General features: G+C 60.7%; 1 protein-coding gene across 1 annotated transcript; it reads right to left on the reverse strand.

Moving 5' to 3' along the window:
- Positions 1-547: 547 nt before the first annotated feature.
- Positions 548-17,633, reverse strand: ASAP3 (ArfGAP with SH3 domain, ankyrin repeat and PH domain 3). The gene is made up of 26 exons (XM_054395345.1): positions 17,511-17,633; positions 13,804-13,876; positions 13,283-13,428; positions 11,618-11,692; positions 11,223-11,272; positions 10,871-10,982; positions 9,315-9,400; positions 8,463-8,538; positions 8,281-8,367; positions 7,882-7,991; positions 7,020-7,089; positions 5,916-6,003; positions 5,496-5,544; positions 5,249-5,415; positions 4,646-4,779; positions 4,133-4,227; positions 3,660-3,840; positions 3,366-3,451; positions 3,158-3,273; positions 2,995-3,062; positions 2,744-2,851; positions 2,414-2,657; positions 1,718-1,991; positions 1,131-1,269; positions 823-945; positions 548-622 (listed from the first exon to the last, which is right to left on the reverse strand). The coding sequence occupies exons 1-26, from the start codon at positions 17,631-17,633 to the stop codon at positions 548-550; spliced, it is 2,955 nt and encodes a 984-aa protein (XP_054251320.1).
- Positions 17,634-18,693: the final 1,060 nt, after the last annotated feature.

Here is an 18,693-nt window from a genome sequence, read left to right on the forward strand (position 1 = left end):
GGATCCTAGAGACCCTAGAGACCCTCCAGCCCCTACCACAAGGTCCCTAAAAGCCCTTCCCTCTTCCCTGCCCCTCCCAAAGGCTTCACAGTTGGGGTTGAGAAGAAAGTGGGGGGGTACCTGGCTGCTCCCCAGCCCTGCTCTCCCCAAGACAGGGAGGAGGGGTCCATGCCTCCTTGGTAAAGGAGGGTGGAGGGCATCAAGTGCAGCTGCCCCCTCCCCAAGTCCTTGCAGACAGGGCACAAGCCCTGTCGATGGGCAGAGCCCACAGGAGGGACAGGGGAGCAAGCAGGACCAGGGGACACAGAAAGCTCAGCCCAGCAGGGCAGTGTCTGTCCCCTGCCCCCACAGCCATGGACTGTTCCCCCGGGCGGGGGAGTATCTCTGAACCCCCATGGAGGGCAGTGTCCAGCCCAGCTGAGTGGTCCCACAACATGGTCCTGGGCACATCCGTCCTGTTCTGATTCTGCTGGGCCCTCTCTGGCCAGTGGGGAACTGCCTCTGCCCCGGCCCAGGGGACAGGGACAGGAGGACAACTGCCACCCAGTCAGTCCTGCAAGAGGTGAACACAACTGGCTGGGAAGACCCCGGTGCGGGAGCCGTCACCCTCGATGAAGCCAACCTGGGGGTGCAGAGACGGGCAGGTCAGGGGGTCGTTCCCATTCCCAAGGGGGTTCAGAGGCAAAGCCATGGTGACACAGCAGAGCACTCCCAGATGGGGCATCCATCCCTGCCCCTCGTGAACACCCAGAGGAGGACTGGGCAGGGGGAAGGGAGCAGGGCTGGGACCGCAGCAGGCGCCGCTGCCAGGCTGCCACTCACCCAGCTCTGCTCGTCCTCCTCCCGCGTCACCACGATCACCTCCCCTTTGCAGAACGTCAGCTCCCGAGCCTTGTCCCCCTTGCAGTCAGCCACTGCCTTCACTCGCTTCTGCCTCCCCTTGGCCTGCACAGGGGTGCACAGAGGGTGACAGACCCTGCCCAGGCCACCCCTCAGATGGGCGCAGGGATGTTACAGCCCTGACCCCTCTGCCCACCCCAGGAAAAGAAAACAGAGTGCTTGGGGATGCAGAGGGTGGGCCCTGACCTGTCATCACAGCCCATCTGAGACCCCCTGAGGGTGGCACCTACCGGAGCAAATCTCCTGGGCATGGGCACGGGGGGCACCTTGCTCAAGGCGGGGTCCTCGGGGCCCGCAGGGCTCTGTGGGGCCAGCCCTGCCTTGCTCACGGCGCCGCTGATGCGCCGGTAGGAGCGAGTGCTCTCCGAGCTGCTGGGGACATCGGGGACAGTGTCACCTCCTCTCTCCTGGCTCCTTCCCCTCTCTGCAAGGTCTCAGTGGGCTCCCCCATGGGACCACCCAAGGGCCTAGGGTCCCACCCGCAGCTGGAGAAGTGCCCAGCCCCATCGTGCCCCAAACGAGTCCATCCCACCACAGGCTCCGAAGAGGAAATGTTGGTGTCACCCTCAAACACTGTGTGCCACCTTCTCCAGGCACAACCACCCCCCACACACTGCCCTTGTGCCCTCCTGTGTCCCAGGGTCCTCCAACGCCTTTGGGGACTCCAGATCAAGCTAGGAACTCCTTTGCTTTACAACCCCCAAGGACAATTTGGGGTTCTCCATGCCTGGAGGGGACCCAGCACAGGTTCAAGCCACCAGCACCATGCAATGACCCCCCCAACACCCCGCACCCCCGAGCTGCAGAGGGGTCCTACCCGAATTTGACAGGGGGGATGTCGGGGGCGGTGCTGCCGGGCGGGGGCTGCCCGGGAGGGGGGCTCAGCTCCGCCCCGCGCCGGCCGCCGCCGCTCTCCGCCTCAGAGCGAGTCTCCCAGTATGCTGCCCGACGGCTCTCGGGGGGGCTGCGGGCGCCAGCGGCTGGGGGGCCGAGGGGAGCGTCCAGGGTGGAGGGAAGGCTGCGGAGTGCTGGAGCCTCCACCGGACTGGAGAACTGAGGCTCTGATGCCTGCCGGGGGAGCTCTGGGCGCTCTGGGGAGGACACATTATGGGGACAACAAACCCAACCTGGTGTCATCGAATCACAGTTGCAGACTGGTGTGGCTGGGAAGGGACCTTAAGAGCCTATCCAGTCCGACCCCCTGCACCCAGGACAGACATCCCCAGGTAGAGCAGGCTGCTCAGAGCCACAAACAATCTGACCTGCAATGATACTAGCCCTGGGGCATCTCCCACCTCCCTGGGCACTCTGGGCCAGGCTCTCCCCATGCTCCATGTCAAACATTTCTCCCTTCTCTCCACTCTGACTCTTCCTCTTTCAGTTCAGACCATTCCCCCTTGTCCTGGCACAATAGGCCCTGCTCTGAAGTCTGTCCCCATCCTAAAAGAATCGTCCCCATCACCCATTGTCCAGACAGCCCCACCATGGGTGACCACCCCCAACCCCGGCTCACCAGTGGGGCTGTGGCTGGCTCTGGGACGGGAGTTACCCCGTGTGGGGTTCTTGAGGGGCAGTGGGGGGGGGATCTCCTCGCTGTAGGCCCGGCGGGGAATGGGGCGGGAGGGCACCAGGATGCTCTCGTAGGTCTTGTTGGTGATGTCCATCCCCATGCAGCTCCAGCGGCTCTGGGGGCAGGTGGGCAGGGGGCTGGTGGCCAATGGGGATGTGCCCTTGAAGGAGCGCTGGAGGGGGCTCACCTGGGGACACACACCCAGTTCAGGCCTGCCCCCTCCAAAGGCTGCTCCCCCAACACTGTCCTGGGGTCATCATCACCCCAAAGTACCTTCTCCTCCAGCTCGTCCTCACTATCATAGGGGAACTCCTGAGGGGGCTCCCAGTCGAAGTCGACGTGGATCTGCAAGGAGAGCTTCCCTGCCTGTGCCTGCTCCAACTGCAGGATTGGGCAGGGCAGAGAGGCCTCAGCATGGTAAGGACAGGTCTCAGGAGTCCCCTACCCTCATGCCAGTCCTCTCCCAGAGCTTTGGTCCCCTCTCCCCACCCCAAGCACCTCCTGCACCCTTACATCCCTCCTACCAGCTCTTCACACTCGCTGTGCTTGAGCCTCCGTGCCACATCCAAAGCCGTCTCGCCTGCTGCATTCACTGCTCAAGGGACACAAGGGGCCAGATGCAGGTGACACCCTCAAACCACCCTGCTCCCACCAGAGAGCCCCCAAATATTCCTCTCAGCCCCATACCCGTGGTGAAGGTAGCTTTGCCCTTCAGAAGCAGTTTGAGGCAGTTGGGCTGGTTGTAAAGAGCTCCGTAGTGCAGGGCTGTGTTCCCGTCCTGCGCCGCCCGGTCCAGTGTCCCCCTGCCAGGGCCACCAGCGAAAGGTTCAAGGCTCAGGAGCACACAGGCATCAGCCCCCCAGGCAGGGGACACCCTGGGCACCCAGGCACGCACCCGTTCTGGATGATGAAGTCCACCAGAGGAAGGGAGGATCTGTCAGCATGGCGCACGGCCATGTGCAGTGCCAGCTCGCCAAGGTCCTGCCAGCACGTGGGACGGCAAAGCAGAGCTGAACCTCAGGGTGCTCATCTCCAGCAGAAGGGGAAAGAGGTGGACCCAAGGGTGTTTCATCTACCCCGAGGGCACATCTCCACCCAAAGGTCAGGAAAGCTCTAAGCATGGACACCCAAAGGAGAAAGTCCCTTCACGCTGCCAGCAGAGGAAGCTGGGTGGTGATATGGGGCTCACCTGGCCCTCAGGGCTGGACAACGGCTTGGCCAGGTCATGACCCTCTGCAAAGGCCTGGAGCAGGCCCAGGAGGTCGCGGGCATGAATGGCCTCCCAGAGGCGGTGAGGGTCCTCGCGGGACCCCCTCTGCACGTAGCGCCGCTCCATGTACTTGGCCACAATGAACTCCTTGCGGGCAGCCCTGCAGGAAGGATGCCATGGCATCAGCTCAGGTGGGCATGGAGACCAGACCCACCCTGTCCCACCATAGTCAGAGCCAGCCTGGGCTCCTGCCTCCTCCTGAGGCCTCGGGACCAGGGGGTAACCTCCAAAAAAGGTGCAGATCCCCACAAAACCCAGGCAGTGACACCAGGATGCCCCTGCCCCCATCCCTGGGCTGTCTCAGAGCTGACGGGCAGTGACACAGGGACAGATCAGGCACCAGGCACTTGTCCTGCTCCTGCCAGCCCACCCCTGGGCAGTGCCTGACTCACATGTCACTGCTGGCCGAGGGCTTGGGGCAGTCCTGTGTGGGCAGCGTGGCCTCCATGATCTCATTGAAGCGACTGTTCCCGACGCTGACCGCCAGCTGCAGCAAGAGATGGTGCTGGCAGACACCCGCCCCCGCCCCAGCCACAGCCCCATCCTGGAGAGAAGCAATCCACTGGATTCACCTGGGGCCTTCCCACAGCAACCTCTCCCCCAGGGATGTTGCTCTTTCAGGGCAGGGGAAGTCTGTTTGGAAAGGGAGCAAATCCTGGGGGGCCACCAGCATCTTCACCCACCCCACAGTGGCTGTGTCAGATTCCCTCCCACTCCCCCAGATGACCACACTGGGATCTGCAAAGTGCAGCTGGGGAAACTGAGGCAAGGCTGCAAGTAGTGGAGCAAAGTGGGCACAGATGGGTTGTGGGAGGTGGGATGAATTCCATGTCCCAGGAGGCTTGGGAGCTGCAGAGGGCAATTTCTGGGAGCCATGAGATCTCCAGGCTTGGGGAGCAGCATACCAGCAGCTCGGAGGTGCTGAGGACGTCCAGGGTGAGGGACTGGATGCGGGAGTAGTGCACACCCAGCTCCCGGTGAATCCCAGAGCACTCGATGCAGGTCAGGATGCCCAGGTTGGTGGAGAGCCATGTGGGGTCTGCGTGAGGAGTGACCTGGGGCTCAGCATCACCATCCATGGGATGCTGCAATCCTAAAGGCTCTGCAGAGGGGTCTTGAGGCTCTACAGAGGGATCATTTGGCTGAGGTTTAGCAAGGCCAAGGGCTGGGTCCTGATCTTGGGTCACAACAACCCCATGAAGGGACAGAGTGGCTAAAACCCCCCCAGACTAGGGGCAGAGTGGCTGGAAACTGCCCAGCAGACAAGGGCCTGGGGGGGGTTGGAAGACAGCAGCCAACCATGAGCCAGCAGTGCCCAGGCAGCCAAGAAGGCCCCCAGCATCCTGGCCTGGATCAGCATAGTGTCACAGAATGTCCACGATGTGGTGCTGAGGGCCATGGGTTGGTGGTGCCCTGGCAGTGCTGGGTTAAGGTTTGAACTGGATGATCTGAAAGGTCTCTTCCAACCCAAACCATTCTGTGACTCTAACCCCCAGGCCCCAACCTACCCAGGGCCCCACAGTCACAGCACTGCTTGTTTCCTGGCATGTTCTTCACCTCGCTGATCACCACCTTGGTCAGCTCCTGCACACCGCATGCCGCCCCACCACTGGGGTCCCCCTTGAAGGCATTGCTCAGGGCTTCGTCCTTGCTGTTCTGCAGCACTGAGACCCACCTGTGCACAGGGAAGACCCACATCAGGAGGAGGAAGGCAGGGAAAATAGAGCAGGAGTGGGGATGGGTGGTGGCACTTACACAAGACACTCCTGCTCGTCCTCTGCTTGGAAGTGATAGGTCCTGTTGTCTGCAGAGATGGGGAGAGGGGAGAGTGAAGATAAGGATTTGGGGATGTCCAGGACAGATGGGAGGAGCTGACACTAGTCCAAAGGGGTCCTTTTAAGCTACAATTAAATCACTGCTCATCACTCTTCCATCACCAGAGCCCTGCTGCAGACTCTTCTTGTCTTTAGCTTGCTGGCTCTCCATGCAGAGGTTGGTCCACTCCTCTGCAAAGGACACTCAGAGCCAGAATAAAAGGGCAAATGGTGCCCAGGTGCCATGGCCTGGGATGTTCTCCTCCAAACAGGGGAGGAGAACAGGCTTCTGCCCACAGTTCTGATACCCCCCCAGGTCAAAGAACCCCCCCAGCCCCAGTACCCTGTTGCAGGCACTCACGGGTCACCAGGTCAAAGCACTTCTTCTCTTCGGCGTGGGGCCGCACCTGGCAGGTGAGGAGGTTCAGCTTGACAGGGGGACGGTTGATCTGCATGGTGTGAGGGCAGGTGGCTGGTCAAGGGATGGGGAAGGGGTGGGACGTGCCTCACCCCCAACAGCAACTCCGGTGGGGCAGCAGCCACCCCCCAGGTGGTCCCTCCTGGGACAAACAGGCGAGTGGGACCTTCCCTGACCCTTGGCAGCGGAACGGAAGCTCAGGGACAGCCCTGAGCGGTGGCCTCTGTCCCCGGTGCAGTTCGCGGCTTCCACCACCGGGTGGCAGCATATCCCCAGCACACACGCGCACCCCTTCGGTCCTGTCGGGTCCCTCCAGGGCCATCTGGCTGCCCCGAGCCCTTCGCCCCCTCCCTCTGACACCCAGACACAGGAGACCCCGCTCAGCACATCTATCATCGGCACAAGAGGATGGAGGCACCCTTAGGCCAGCTTGGATCCGTGGCTGAGGTCAATGGGCTGAGGTTCCACAAGTCTGAGAGCTGGGTCCTGCCCTTGGGGCACAACAACCCCAAGAATGCTCCAGGCTGGGGCAGAGTGGCTGGAAATTGCCCAGTGGGAGTGGGGATGTTCAGCCTGGAGAAAAAGAGGCTGAGGGGAGACCTCACTGGACCCCCCTCTGCAGCTCCCTGAGAGGAGGCTGGAGCCAGGCGGGGCTTGGTCTCTTCTCCCAAGGAACAAGCAATAGGACAGGAGGAAATGACCTCAGGTTGTCCCAGGGCAGGCTCAGGTTGGACATGAGGAACAATTTCTGCCCCTTGAGGGTTGTCAAGGCCTGGTCCAGGCTGCCCAGGGCAGTGGTGGAGCCCCCACCCCTGCAGGGGTTTCAAAGCTGTGGAGATGTGGTGCTGAGGGCCACGGGTTGGTCATGCCCTGGCAGAGCTGACTCCATGGTTAGTTGGACTGGATGATCTCAAAGGTGTCTTCCAACCCAAATGATTCCATGGCATTTTAAGCGAGGCAGATTTGTGACTACTTTGATCAAACTAAACCCAAAATCCCCAGGGGTGCAGCGAAGGGTCAGGGCTGCAGCCCCAGGCTGCTGCTCACTGTGCTGTGGGAGATGGTCAGGCAGCCATACTTCACCCCACACTTCCTCTTCTGCCAGACTTTGCGGAGCCTGAGGAGCAGGAGGAAGAGGAGGCATCAGGAAATGTTGTCCAATGCTGACCACCCACATCCATCCACCTCCCAACCACCCCAGCAGCCCTCAGCAGAGGCCTGAAGTGTCCTGCAGAAAAGGCTGCCCACTGGTCATGCTGGGCAGCAGCACCACAGATTTGCCAGCGCATAACCACTCACTCAGAACGTGGTGCTTATCACCTAGAGGTTCACTAAGAAGATGAAGACCTCTTCAGGCCTCTGAGGACTTTATTTTTCACCCTAGGTGATCCCATCATGATTCTTTCTCCCTCCAAACCCAACAAACAAGGAATTTCTTCTTCTCCCCTCTGCCACAGCTCACAGCTCTTCAGGGTGAACTTGGCACTGGGCAGCTGCCCCTGGAGACCCTCATCCAAGGACACCACAGCCACACAGCAGCAACCACTGTACCCAGCCAATGGAGAAGCATCCTGGACATCAGAGTCTGCTGAGGGCCTTCACATAAGAAATGGGCTGATGATGCCAAACCATCAGGGGGGAAGGTCCCCTGCACCACCTCCCAACTTCCTCCTGACCACCACCTCCCAGGTCTTCTCCAGCTCGTGGAAAAAAATCCCTTTCTCCAAGCTCTGATGGATGCTTAGCACCAAACAGAACCAACTGCACCTGAAGACCTGTCCAACCCAAACCCTCACCCAAACAGTTCCAGCTCAGGGTGCCCCAGCTCTGGAACCCAGGAGCATGGTGCCCTCAGCCCACAGCAGCAGGGGTGGGGGCTGGCAGCTCCCTGGGCAGGGCCCATCCTTACCCATCGCTCTTCTTGTACAGGAACCCAGACTTCTCAGTGCCGTGCTGCTTGTTCCCCTGGTGCTGGTGGATGCTGTAGCCACTGCCAGAGTTCTTCCTGCTCAGGTTTTCCTGAGCTCACCAGGGGTAAAAGAAACATTAAAAAGCTCGGTGAGAGGTGCAGGGCTGGCTGCTGCCCCACATGACCTCATCCTTACATGAGTGGCAGTGTCCACCAGGATTCCAAGAGACCCTCATCCCCTCCTGCATCTCCCATGTCTCCTGCTCTGCTCCCACAGATGTCCCCTTTGGTCCCCAGCTCCCTTTTATACTGCTGTTCCCTATCCCCAAGCTAACCCCAGGGCACTCACCCCTTCCTTAGCACCCTCTCAGCTCTCCCATGCCCATCCCAGGCTCTCACCTCCTTGTTCTCCAGCTGGAGAATGCTGCGGAGGGAATCCCGGGTCTGGGTGAGCTGCTTCACCTCCTCCTCTTGGGATTGGTGGAGCTGGAAAGGGAGGGAGCTGCCCTTAGTGCTGCATTCTTGGGGGGCATCTCAGGGGACATTCTGGAGTGGTGGTGGATGGCAGATGTGGGACTTACTGCGTGGAGGGACATGGCCAGCTTCTCGATAAAGGGGGAGAGGTTCTGGGCAGCCTTCCACCCATCTTGGAAGAAACTGAATATTTTTTTCATGTGATTGAGATGCAGATGGGGAGGATGGAGGGGAAAAAAGAGGGGGGTTAGAGCAAAGAAGAACATAGCAACCCCCCTGGGAAGCTGCTCTTGCTTCATGGTTTCCCTGCTACTGGAAGCTGGAGAGACCCCACCAGAGAACAAGGCCAGGCCATGGGGTCTGATGCCCACAACATGTGGAGTGGGTTTAGATTCAGGATTGTCCTCTTGTTCAATCCAAGCTCACTGGGGACCAGCCCTGCAGGAGGCCAGATCCTGGGGGCCTCTGGCTCACAGTCCCAGCTGAGGACATGCTCTCAGCCAACACAACTGCCCCACCCCTGCCTCAGTTTCCCCACTCAGGAGCTGGAAGCAACCACACGACCCCCACAGGCTGCATTTTCCAGCCCCACGGAGCAAGGGAAAGGCAAGGGGCTGTGAACCCTTGCTCCAAACACCCTCCTCACAAGCCCCATGGGCTCCTGGTGCAGCCACTCAGCTGAATTCATCCCTGGAAATCTACCCAGAACCCAATCACGGGACCCGTCCCGAGCCACCACCCTCCCCCCAGCCCTCACAGCCACGTCTGCAGATCCTGCAGCCAACAAAGCAGGTTTCAGCTCCCTGCTTTCAAGCAAAGCATGATAGGCTCTGCCCAGCATCTTCATCAACAGCTTCACGGAGCCAGGATGGGATAAGTGCCCCCAGACCCTTGTGGGATGTCCCAGGGCTGCTGACAGACTCCAGGGATGAAGCACTGTGACCCAGGTGGCAACCTACTTGTGCTGAGCATGGAAAAACTTGATGAGGCTCTGGAGGAAATCTGGGCCCTGCTTCATCTGAGACTCGCTGGCTTTCAGCAGGTACTGGAAGAAGAGAAGACACTCAGCTAAGTGACAGAGATGAGGACCAGCTGAAGACATCCTGGATGGAAAAGCAGGAACTTGCCCAGCCCTCATCTCCCTTCCCTGCACAGGGGGAAGGGTTAAGGCTGGCTGGGTTTCAGGAAGTCAAGTCACGATGCTGTGATTTGCAGGCAGCTCGCTGGAGACCACCCTCTGAAAACCTGGCTCTGGAAGTCCTCCAAGCCCTGAAAAGTTCAAGGACCAAGGCAGGCCCCCGGGGTTTCCAGCTGAGCAGGCTTCTCCTGCTGCTCATTACTTCTGGAGTTAATAAACAACCAAAAGCCAAAGCAGCTCACGAGGAGAGAGAAATGAGTCCCAGCAGCCGCAGTGCCTGTGGAGCCCTGACCTCGGCGCAGCCAAGATCGGCCCCCGAGGCAGCCAGCGGTGCACCGGCCCTGGAGCCCTGCAAGGAGGAGTCGCCTGAGACAGGGAACTTTGGCTTGATGCATCAAACCCATCCATCAGCTGCAGGAAGCAGAGACCCCACAAAAACGAGGACGAGGAAGAGATTTGACCCCTGTGAGCTCCTCTGCAGCTGGGGAGTAGTTTGGAGCAGGAGGGGAAGGCAGCCCTGAAGTCCAGGGACTTTCCATGGTGGAGAAGGACCTTGGCAGGACAGAGCCTCCAGCATGGAGCCCCCTGCCCAGGGAGGGTTCTCCTGGGCTGGGGAAGGTCTTGACCAGCAGTGGCTGAGACCAGGATGCCCCCAGCAGCACCTGGGTCCAGATCCACCTACAACCCCATGGCTGCTGGGGATGCAAACTGGCCCATGATGGGAAGATGCAACCACCCCAGAAAGAAGCAAACAGCATCCGCTGATGAACCCACACACAACACACCCACCCCAGCCCCAGCCAGCGCCAGAGGAGAGCTGCCCCCACCCCCAGCTGCAGGCAGGCTCCCTGGGAAAGCAGAGCAGCTCCAGTGCACGCCAGGCCCTGGAGCTCGCAGCCACCCCAGGTGCTGCTCCATGCTCCACAGAGCTGCTGTGATGAGGCAGTGACTCATTTGGCCACGGCCCAGTGTCATGACCCTATGCCCAGCTCCATGGCCCCAGCCTCCTCCTGCCCTGAGCCACGGTCAGGCTTGAGGCTGTTAACCAAAACGCTTCCTTTTAGCCCCAGATGCCAGCGTCTGGCTTGGCAGAGGAGGGGTAGGAGTGGGGCTGGGAGGATGTGGGTGCCTAACTGCAGGGTAACTCACAGGTGCCATTCACTGCTGCATCCCACAAGGACCGCAACGTCTCCCCATGTGGAGGTCCCTGAGCCAGGGCCACGGAGGGACCAAATGGGATGGGGACAGCCAAGGGTCCCACACTGCACCCATGCAGGGCTGCCCTGGTGGTGGGGATAGGGACAGGGCTGCTGTCCCCATGCAGCTCTGAGCAGAGCAGTTCCCTGTGTCCCGCCCTGTCCCCAGCACAGCCCCCACCTCACACATGTGGAGCTGCAGAAGTCTCCTCTCCCTCTGCACGTCCTCGGCTGCCTCTGTCTCCGCCTGGCTGACCCCAGCCCCGCGGCCTCGCTCCTTCTCCATCTTCCCCCTAAGGGATGGGATAGGATGGTGGCAGACTGGGGACAACCCTACCCCAGGAGATGTCCCATGGGGGCAGGCTGTGGTGGGGATTGCATAAGGAACAACATCTCCAGTCCCTGCAGCTGGGCAGGGATGGAGCCATCCTGATGGCAAAGTGGCATTGACAGGTGCCCAGCTGCAGCCCAGGGACAAACCAGCTCTGTGTGGACTGGGACTAGGGCATTGCTGGAGGCAGCAGGCTCCTTACACTTTGGTCTCATAATCCTTCCAGGCCCTTTCGAGCTGCTTCTTGGATTCCTGTGACAAAAGCAGAGAGGGGACAGCAGAAGTCAGGGAAGGTGAAAGGCCTGGGGGCACCAAAGGAGCATCCTACAGCTGAAGGAAGGGACCCTGCAAGGGCATCTTGTCCAGCAGGGACACCTCCAGCTGGATCAGGCTGCCCAGGGCCACACCGAGCCTGATCTTGGATGTGTCCAGGGATGGGGCCACAAGCACATCCCTAGGCAGCCTTGCTCCAGTCCCTTCCAGCCCCAGACATTTGTTCCTTCCTTCTCCTGGCCCCAGGCATGAGCAGAGCTTTTTACAGGGGTAACGCCAAATGGGTGCCCTGCAGCCTTGGGGACACAGATGAAGGGGACTCACCAGGCGGCCATCCTTCAGCTGTCCCTTCAGCAGGCTGTCCAGGGGGAAAGAGACAATGTTGTTGAGGTTCTGCACCTGCAAAGGGTACAGGTGGGATTATCCCAAGGAGATCCCCACCATGGGCAGGTTGAGGAGCTGGAGACCCAGCTCCTTCCCACTGCCAGCTTCCTCCCCCAGCTTCCTCACTGCCCAAGGAAGGGTTAAAGAGGCTGAAAGCAGGAGTGGATCCAGGCTCAGGGCAGGCTGGGGCTTGTTGGAGCTGGCTGCAAGATGTCTGACGTGGGGCCCTTCCCACAAACCACACTGGCACTATGGCTGCCAAAACAAAGCTGTTCCACTCCATCGCCACCCCCATCCCCATCCCACCATGGCACAGCACCTGGTGATGCCACCAGCCCCTCCATGGCAAAGAGCCCCCCAGTGTCAAAAGGGCTTCCCAAAATGTTCCCCTTTCCTGGGGTCTGGGGATGGCAACCACCATTCCCACTGGTGCCATGCAGGGGACTGTGGGGGGGACGGTCCCAGTGTCCCTCCATGCACCCATGGGGCAGCAGCCCACACAGTGCTGTGAGTGCAGCTCCAGCACCCAGGTGGGACCTCTCTGTGCACCCACATTTCTTCCAGAAGCTCTTGAGGGTTTTGGTTCTGGGGAGGAACCCAGCTCTGGGGCACAGAACCAGCCCCAAATGAGAGGGGACAAGGCATCCCCCTTCCATTAGTCACAGCAGGGGCAGGGCACCCCAATTCTGACAGCTGTGGCGAGCAGGAACCTGACTTTTTGGATCCAGCCAAGGGTCCTGGCACCTCCCCCTGCTCTGAACATGCTAGCAGTGGTGGCTGCTCCCACCAGCACTATGCAGGGTGGGAGGTGGGGAAACAGCCTGACTCCCCCCAGAGCACAGGGGTCCAGCCAGGCAGGGACATGGGGAAGGGGAGGAGCAGGGAGGCCCAGGCTGGGGTAAATGAGAGAGGAAGACGCCGAAATCTGGAATTCTTGCTGGGGGAGGGGCAGCAGAAACAAATCTCTTAAGCAGCCAAAAAAAAAAAAGCAGCCAAAAAAATCCCTTGCTGGGGGGGAGGGAAGATCTGAAGGGGACCAGCAGCACAGCACCCCACCAGAGAGCTTCACCACTGGGTGTGCATGGATCCAGCTCCCCATGGGAAGTAATTCCTTCTTCAGAGCCATTCCCAGGGGAGAGAAAGTGCTGCTGGCAGGGCTAGTAGCCACCTCTGCCCACTTCCAGGGTTCCCCAAGGCCCCACCATACAGCTCCAAGTGGCTTTGATTTACTTCTTGGCAAGCGAGATGAGAGAGGGAACTATGTGAGAAGAAAGGCAGGAAGAAAGAAAGGGAAAGCAAACAGCAGCCCCAGCCTCCCATGGAGTCCCAGCAGAGCGGGGAAGGGGCTGCAGTTCCAGCAACCAGGGATCTGCGCAGACTGGGAGCACTGGGACCATGTCCCTCAGTCCAGGCTGGGAGCTGGGGACCGCTGCTGGCAGGGGGGCTGCACACTAGGCGGTTTTTCCAAATCCTGATGGATCACAGAGATTTTTCCTGGCTTGGCAACAGCCAGAATCAGAGAACAGCTGAGGCTGCACTGGAGGCACCATGAACCCCAGGATCCCACCCCAGGGGGTTAGCGCCTCCCCAGTCCTAGCAGCTCACCAGGTTCTTGAAGAGTGCAGTGACCTCACGGGTGAAGACTGCCAGGTTGAGGAAGCCTGTGGAGAGCTCATGGTTATTCTGGGACAGGTGGCTGTTGCCAAAGGTTTCCAGGGCCTCACTGTACTGCTCCTCGTTCTCTACATGGGCTGTGCAGAGAGACACCAGTGAGGGACACAGGGTGACCCTGCAGCATCCTGTCCCTGGAGGTGGCCACATCATGAGGACCCCCAGCACCCATATCCTCACCCTGCCATGGCAGAGCTGGGCTGATCCTGCTTCTAGGGCAGGAAAGTGCTGCAAACAACCTTCCAGAATTTCCCAGTTTCCCTTTTTACATCTTTTTAAGATGTTTTAGGGCACCCTACCATGTTGCCAGGCTGGCTGGCAGCAAGCAATCACACACATCCCCTCAGGGTGGCCAGCACCCATGGCCACCTCACTGCTCAGGACCAGCACTGGCGGTGGACGGGGCCATCACAGACCCTGGTGACCTGGGGATGGTCTCTGGGAGCAGAACTCACTGAGCCCAGAGCTGTGAATGGCTTTCACATATTTCCTGATCCTCTGGAGCACGGCTTGGTCCCCGTCCAGGCTCTGCAAAGGCAAGGACAGAACACAAGCGGCGCTCAGGGGCGGTGCCAAGCGCGGCCGCAGCTCCCCCAGCCCAGCTGCCCCGGGGGGAGGCTGCTCTACCCTGCAGATGTGCTGGGCAGCAGCCAAGCTCTCAGGGCTGGGAAAGGAGCTGCAGGCATCCCGAAGACACCAGAAGCTCAACGTCCAGCCTGGACCCTGCCAGGCCCATGGTCCCCATGGCTGTGGCTGCCAGGCAGAGCTACGGCTGCTCACGAAGCCTGGATCTGACGGGTGGCAGGGGGTGAGGGGCTTGGCCAGCACACCCAATGCCGCTTCAGATCCCAGCACCTTCCAGCAGCCATGGAAAATGCCTCCTTGGCTCTCACAGGGCTGTTTGATGAAGCACCACGAGCATGGACACAACAGCCTGTCCCCAGCACCCCAGCACATATCCCCATGGCTTGAGGCCAGGAGTGCTGGGAGGGACCTGCCCAGCTCCATGCAGGGGTCCAGAGCAGAGCCAGAAACAGGATCCACCTTCCACCGACATCCAACAGGGACCTAAATCACAGAAACCCCACAAACAGCTGTCCACAAACACCTCCTGTCCCCTGCCAGCTCACACAGGATCTTGGTGGTGGCTCCCAGCACTGTGGAGCTCCCCACAGCCCCCAGCAGCTGCATCCTGCACGGACTCAAAGCACTTCCCATCCCCAGGCTGGTCCCTCCATCCCTCCCTGCTCAGGCTGCCCCTACTCACCCACACCAAGGACCAGGACAAACTGAACCCAAGACTAATCCAGTGCCAATCCAAGGCCAACCCAAGACCATGCCAACATCAAGCCACCTGTGGCACTGCCCGCAGGGCATCAGAGCCAAAGACACATCGGCTGCAGCCATCAGGAAAGGGTTAAGGAAGGCTTGGCTGCAGGTACCAGAGGCGTGAGAACAGGCTGCAAATATTCGGAGGGTGTGAGCGGCAGAGGGGCAGGGAGGAGCCCACCTGGCAGCTACAATGGAGAAGCTCTGCGGCTCTCTAAGGCTCTCCCCGAAGGGTTTGGGGCTGATTTCCTGGCTGCGGGGTCAGCCTGGCTTCGGTGCCACTCTCCAAAGCCCTCCTCATTGGACGAGAGGCTGGGGACCAGTTTTGGCCAGGACGAGCCGGCTGGCAGGGGACCAGGGTCAAGGAAAGAGCCAGACCCCCCCACCCGGATGGGTCTTGCGATGCATCGAAGCTGGGGAAGGGTCTGGAAAACAGGGCTGGTGAGGAGGGGCTGAGGGACCAGGGGTCGTTCAGCCTGGAGAAAAGGAGGCTGAGGAGAGACATTGCTCTCTACAGCTCCCTGAGGGAGGCTGGAGTCAGGTGAGGGTTGGGCTCTTCTGCCTAGTCTCAGGTGATAGGAGGAGTGGAAATGGCCTGGAATTGGGCTGGGGAGGGTTAGGTTGGACATGAGGAACAATTTCTGTGCTGCAAGAGTGGTCAGGGATTGGCACAGGCTGCCCAGGGAGGGGCATGGGGACAGCCCTGAAGAGCAGGGGACAGGAATGTCTTGGAGCCCCTGCAGCACCCATCACCCCCAGCCCAGCTCCGGGACCACTCAGGGGGAGCTGAGGACCTTGGCACAGCAGTGACAGGAGCACAAGGGGTACCCCGCGGGCATGGAGGAAAGGACAGATCTCCACCTGCTCAGCAGCCACCCAGGCTCACAGCCTGGGGCTCCCGAGCACCACCCCAGCAGGATGCTCAATGGAGGTCATTCTTCTGCCTCCCCCCTGCCACCAGCTCGTGCCACCCAGGGAAGGATCCACCGTGGGTACCAGGGGCTGGACTGGCAGCAATGCCAGGCTGGGATCAGCATGTGGCACTGCCCTGGGTACAAAGGGCAGCACATAGCAGGGACCCGGGGTTACTGGGCCAGTGATGGGGTGATCTGGGAGCCTGGGTGCCAACTCTGCCACCAAATGTGTCAGCAGGCTCTATCAGGTCACCCTGCCCTGGCCCAGAGGTGTCCAGTGACATGCACACAACACCCAGCCCTAACCCCCAAGGGCTGGATCCAACCTTCCAACTCACTCCAGGGACATCAGGTTCTGCCAGCAGCTCCAGGGACCTCCGAGCCACAGGAGCCCCAGGAGGGGACAGGGGACAGCCCTCTGCCCAGGGAGCTGTGGAGTCCTCTGCTCTGAAGGTAATCACGATGTGTGGCTATGGCATTTTGGGACGTGGCCATGGTGTTGTTGGGCTGAAGGTTGAACTCAATCTTAGGGGGCTTTTCCAACCCAAAAATTCCATGATTCTATGAATCCCAGGAGGGAAACTGAGGCACACAGTGGCTCCAGCCAACAGCAGCATGCAAGCACCAACCTCTGGCCCTCAGCCCACTCCCCCCACATCAGTCCTACGCCCATCATTGGGGAGGTGTGGGGCTGGGACTGCTTTGGGTGCCTTTCTCTCTTCCCCTCATGCAAGGAGTGCCAAAGGCCTGGCAGCAGTTTGCTCCCCACTGAGGGCTCCCTGCAACCTCTGGTAGGATGGGGGGACTCAGCCCCATGCCCCCCAAGGCACACATGACAGTGGTCACAACTGCCAGCTTGCAGTGACACTCCACAGCTTCACTAAGCAAACCCCACACAGACACTTCCCACTCCCCCATTTCTGGGGAATGCCTCTCCCCCCACCCCCTTTACCTGCAGCTTCTCCAAGCAGCCAAACAAAATTCTTGCTGCTGCTTCCTGGCTGGAGCTGCCTCCCTCTGCCCAGCTGAGTGGCAGAGCCATGGCAGTGCCCAACAGATGATGGTGGGGAGCAGGACACTCCATGGTGTTTCCCCAGTTTCCAGCCCAAGGACACCCAGCTGGGGGCTCCTGGCACCTGGGGCCCCATGTCCCCGCCAGCCCTGGCTGCCCTTCAAAGCTATTCCTGCCCCAGGAGGAGCCAGCAGCGCCGCAGGACCAGCTGGGAACCGCCTTTATTCCAGGCAGGAGATCCTCCCCACCTCTGCCCTTCCTGTGCATGCTGCTGGGGATCTTGAGGGGAGGCTGAAAAATACTGCTAAAAACCACTGCCCTGGCTTGGGGGGGGACCCCCGCGGTGCGACTCCCCCCCACCCTCTCCCGGGGCTCTACCACCACCAGGGTCTCTACATCACATCAGGGCTGGGTGCAGCCTAAGAATTCATCACTTAAGGCCCTGATGCTAGGCCCCAGGGAGGTCCTTCGGCCCTGGGGGGGGAATGCTCTGACACCACCAGGGACGTCCTGGCACCAGCTGGGATTCCATGGCCAGCCCTAGAGAGATGCCCTAACCCCTAATGGCTCCAAGCTGGCACCTGGAGATGGAGACTGAATCTTTAAAAAGGAGTTTTGTCATTTCTGCAGCCATGCCCTCCAAAAGTTCAAACTGAGGCCATTGAGATGCATACAGCCAGCCCGAGTGTCCCAGAGTACCCACATTAGGGTGACCATCGGCACAAGCCCCCTTCCCAGGGGTCTCGGTATGAAGGCGGGACCTCAATAAACAGGAACCCAAGAAAGGGACGTGCCCCCCGCGGGGCGTTGGAGCAGCACCTGTGGATGCCAGGAGCTGCTGCCCCGGGGTGCGGGGTGTTCCGAGGGTGGGAGCCCAACGCGATCCCCCCACTCCAGCCCCTCTCACCTCCTCCAGAGCCCCCACCGCCCCCCGGCACTTTTGCATCTTGGAGGCGAAGACGGAGGCCGGGGAGCTGAGGTCTTCACCGGTGACGGCCAAGAACTCGGCCACGCTGAGCTGCTCGGGCATGGTGCGGGTGGCACCGGGGGGTGGTACCAATTCCGCACTTGGAGCGCACCGGGAGAATCCCGGCGTGCCGGAGGCCCAGCTCAGCGCCCCATGCCCAGCCCCGGAGCTCCGCTCGGTACCGGGCGGTTTCTCCCCGGCCCCGCCCCCTCGCTCGCACCCTCCCCCGCTTCCCGCCGCCGTCACGTGGGTGGCCCCGCCCGCTCACCCGTTAAAGGCGAAGAGGCCCCGGGCCCCCGTCCTGGCACCCCTGATGCGGGCACCGGCAGCTGGGGGAGTGCGGGGTCCCGGGATGAAGCAGACTGAGGAAGGGAAAAGCTCCGGGGTGTTGCTGGACTGGCACCCCCCAGCCTTGCCCCGGCACACACCTCACCCAGGCACCTCAGCACCCACCTTACCCCTGCATCTACCCCACCCCAGCACCCGCTTTGCTCCGGCACCTTGCCCCTCACTGCACCCCAGCACCTCAGTACCCCCTTTACCCTGACACCCCAGCACCCACCTCATAGGGATGTCTTGGGGTTAAGCCCAGCCTACCCCTACCACTGGTTGAACTGGAGGCCACTTTCACCCTGCTCCAGTCCCTCTTTGGGCAGAGAGTGATTCCTGAAGCCCTCTTCCCAGGGTGTTCTTTGTCCCTTTGGAGGGGACCTCTGAAGCCACACATCCCTGCACCTCGTCTCGGGCACTGCAGGTCCGAGGAGCTGGACTTTTTGGTGTCCCATTCCCTGGTTATTTGCTCTTCCCAGCGGATGAGGGAGCGTGGATGCCCTACAGCAGGTATCTGTGGCTGGGCACACAGAATCACAGACTGATTTGGGTTGGAAGGGACAAGGCCATCAAGTTCCAACCCTCCTGCCACGGGCAGGGACATCTTCCAGCAACCCAGGTCGCTCAGAGTCCCCGGGGCACTGAGCTCATCCCTCCATGAGGCTGAGGGCAAAAAAAAGGGGCCAAAAAGCCTCAGCTGTGCTCTGCGAGACTGATTTGCCACGAGAGGACACCATGGGTGCCCACGCCTCTCGCTCCAGTCCCCGCACACCAAGACCCCTTCACCCACGGC

Source organism: Indicator indicator, chromosome 33 (assembly GCF_027791375.1).
Source record: "Indicator indicator isolate 239-I01 chromosome 33, UM_Iind_1.1, whole genome shotgun sequence".
Classification (NCBI taxonomy): Eukaryota; Metazoa; Chordata; class Aves; order Piciformes; family Indicatoridae; genus Indicator; species Indicator indicator.

Excerpts from the sequence above, each read along its gene's own strand:
- ASAP3 (XM_054395345.1), bottom strand. The coding sequence starts at position 17,633 with ATGCCCGAGCAGCTCAGCGTGGCCGAGTTCTTGGCCGTCACCGGTGAA. Across the intron at positions 13,429-13,803 it reads CATTCACAGCTCTGGGCTCA|CCCATGTAGAGAACGAGGAG; the intron begins GTGAGTTCTGCT and ends CTCTCTGCACAG. Across the intron at positions 7,992-8,280 it reads TCCAGCTGGAGAACAAGGAG|GAAAACCTGAGCAGGAAGAA; the intron begins GTGAGAGCCTGG and ends TGGTGAGCTCAG.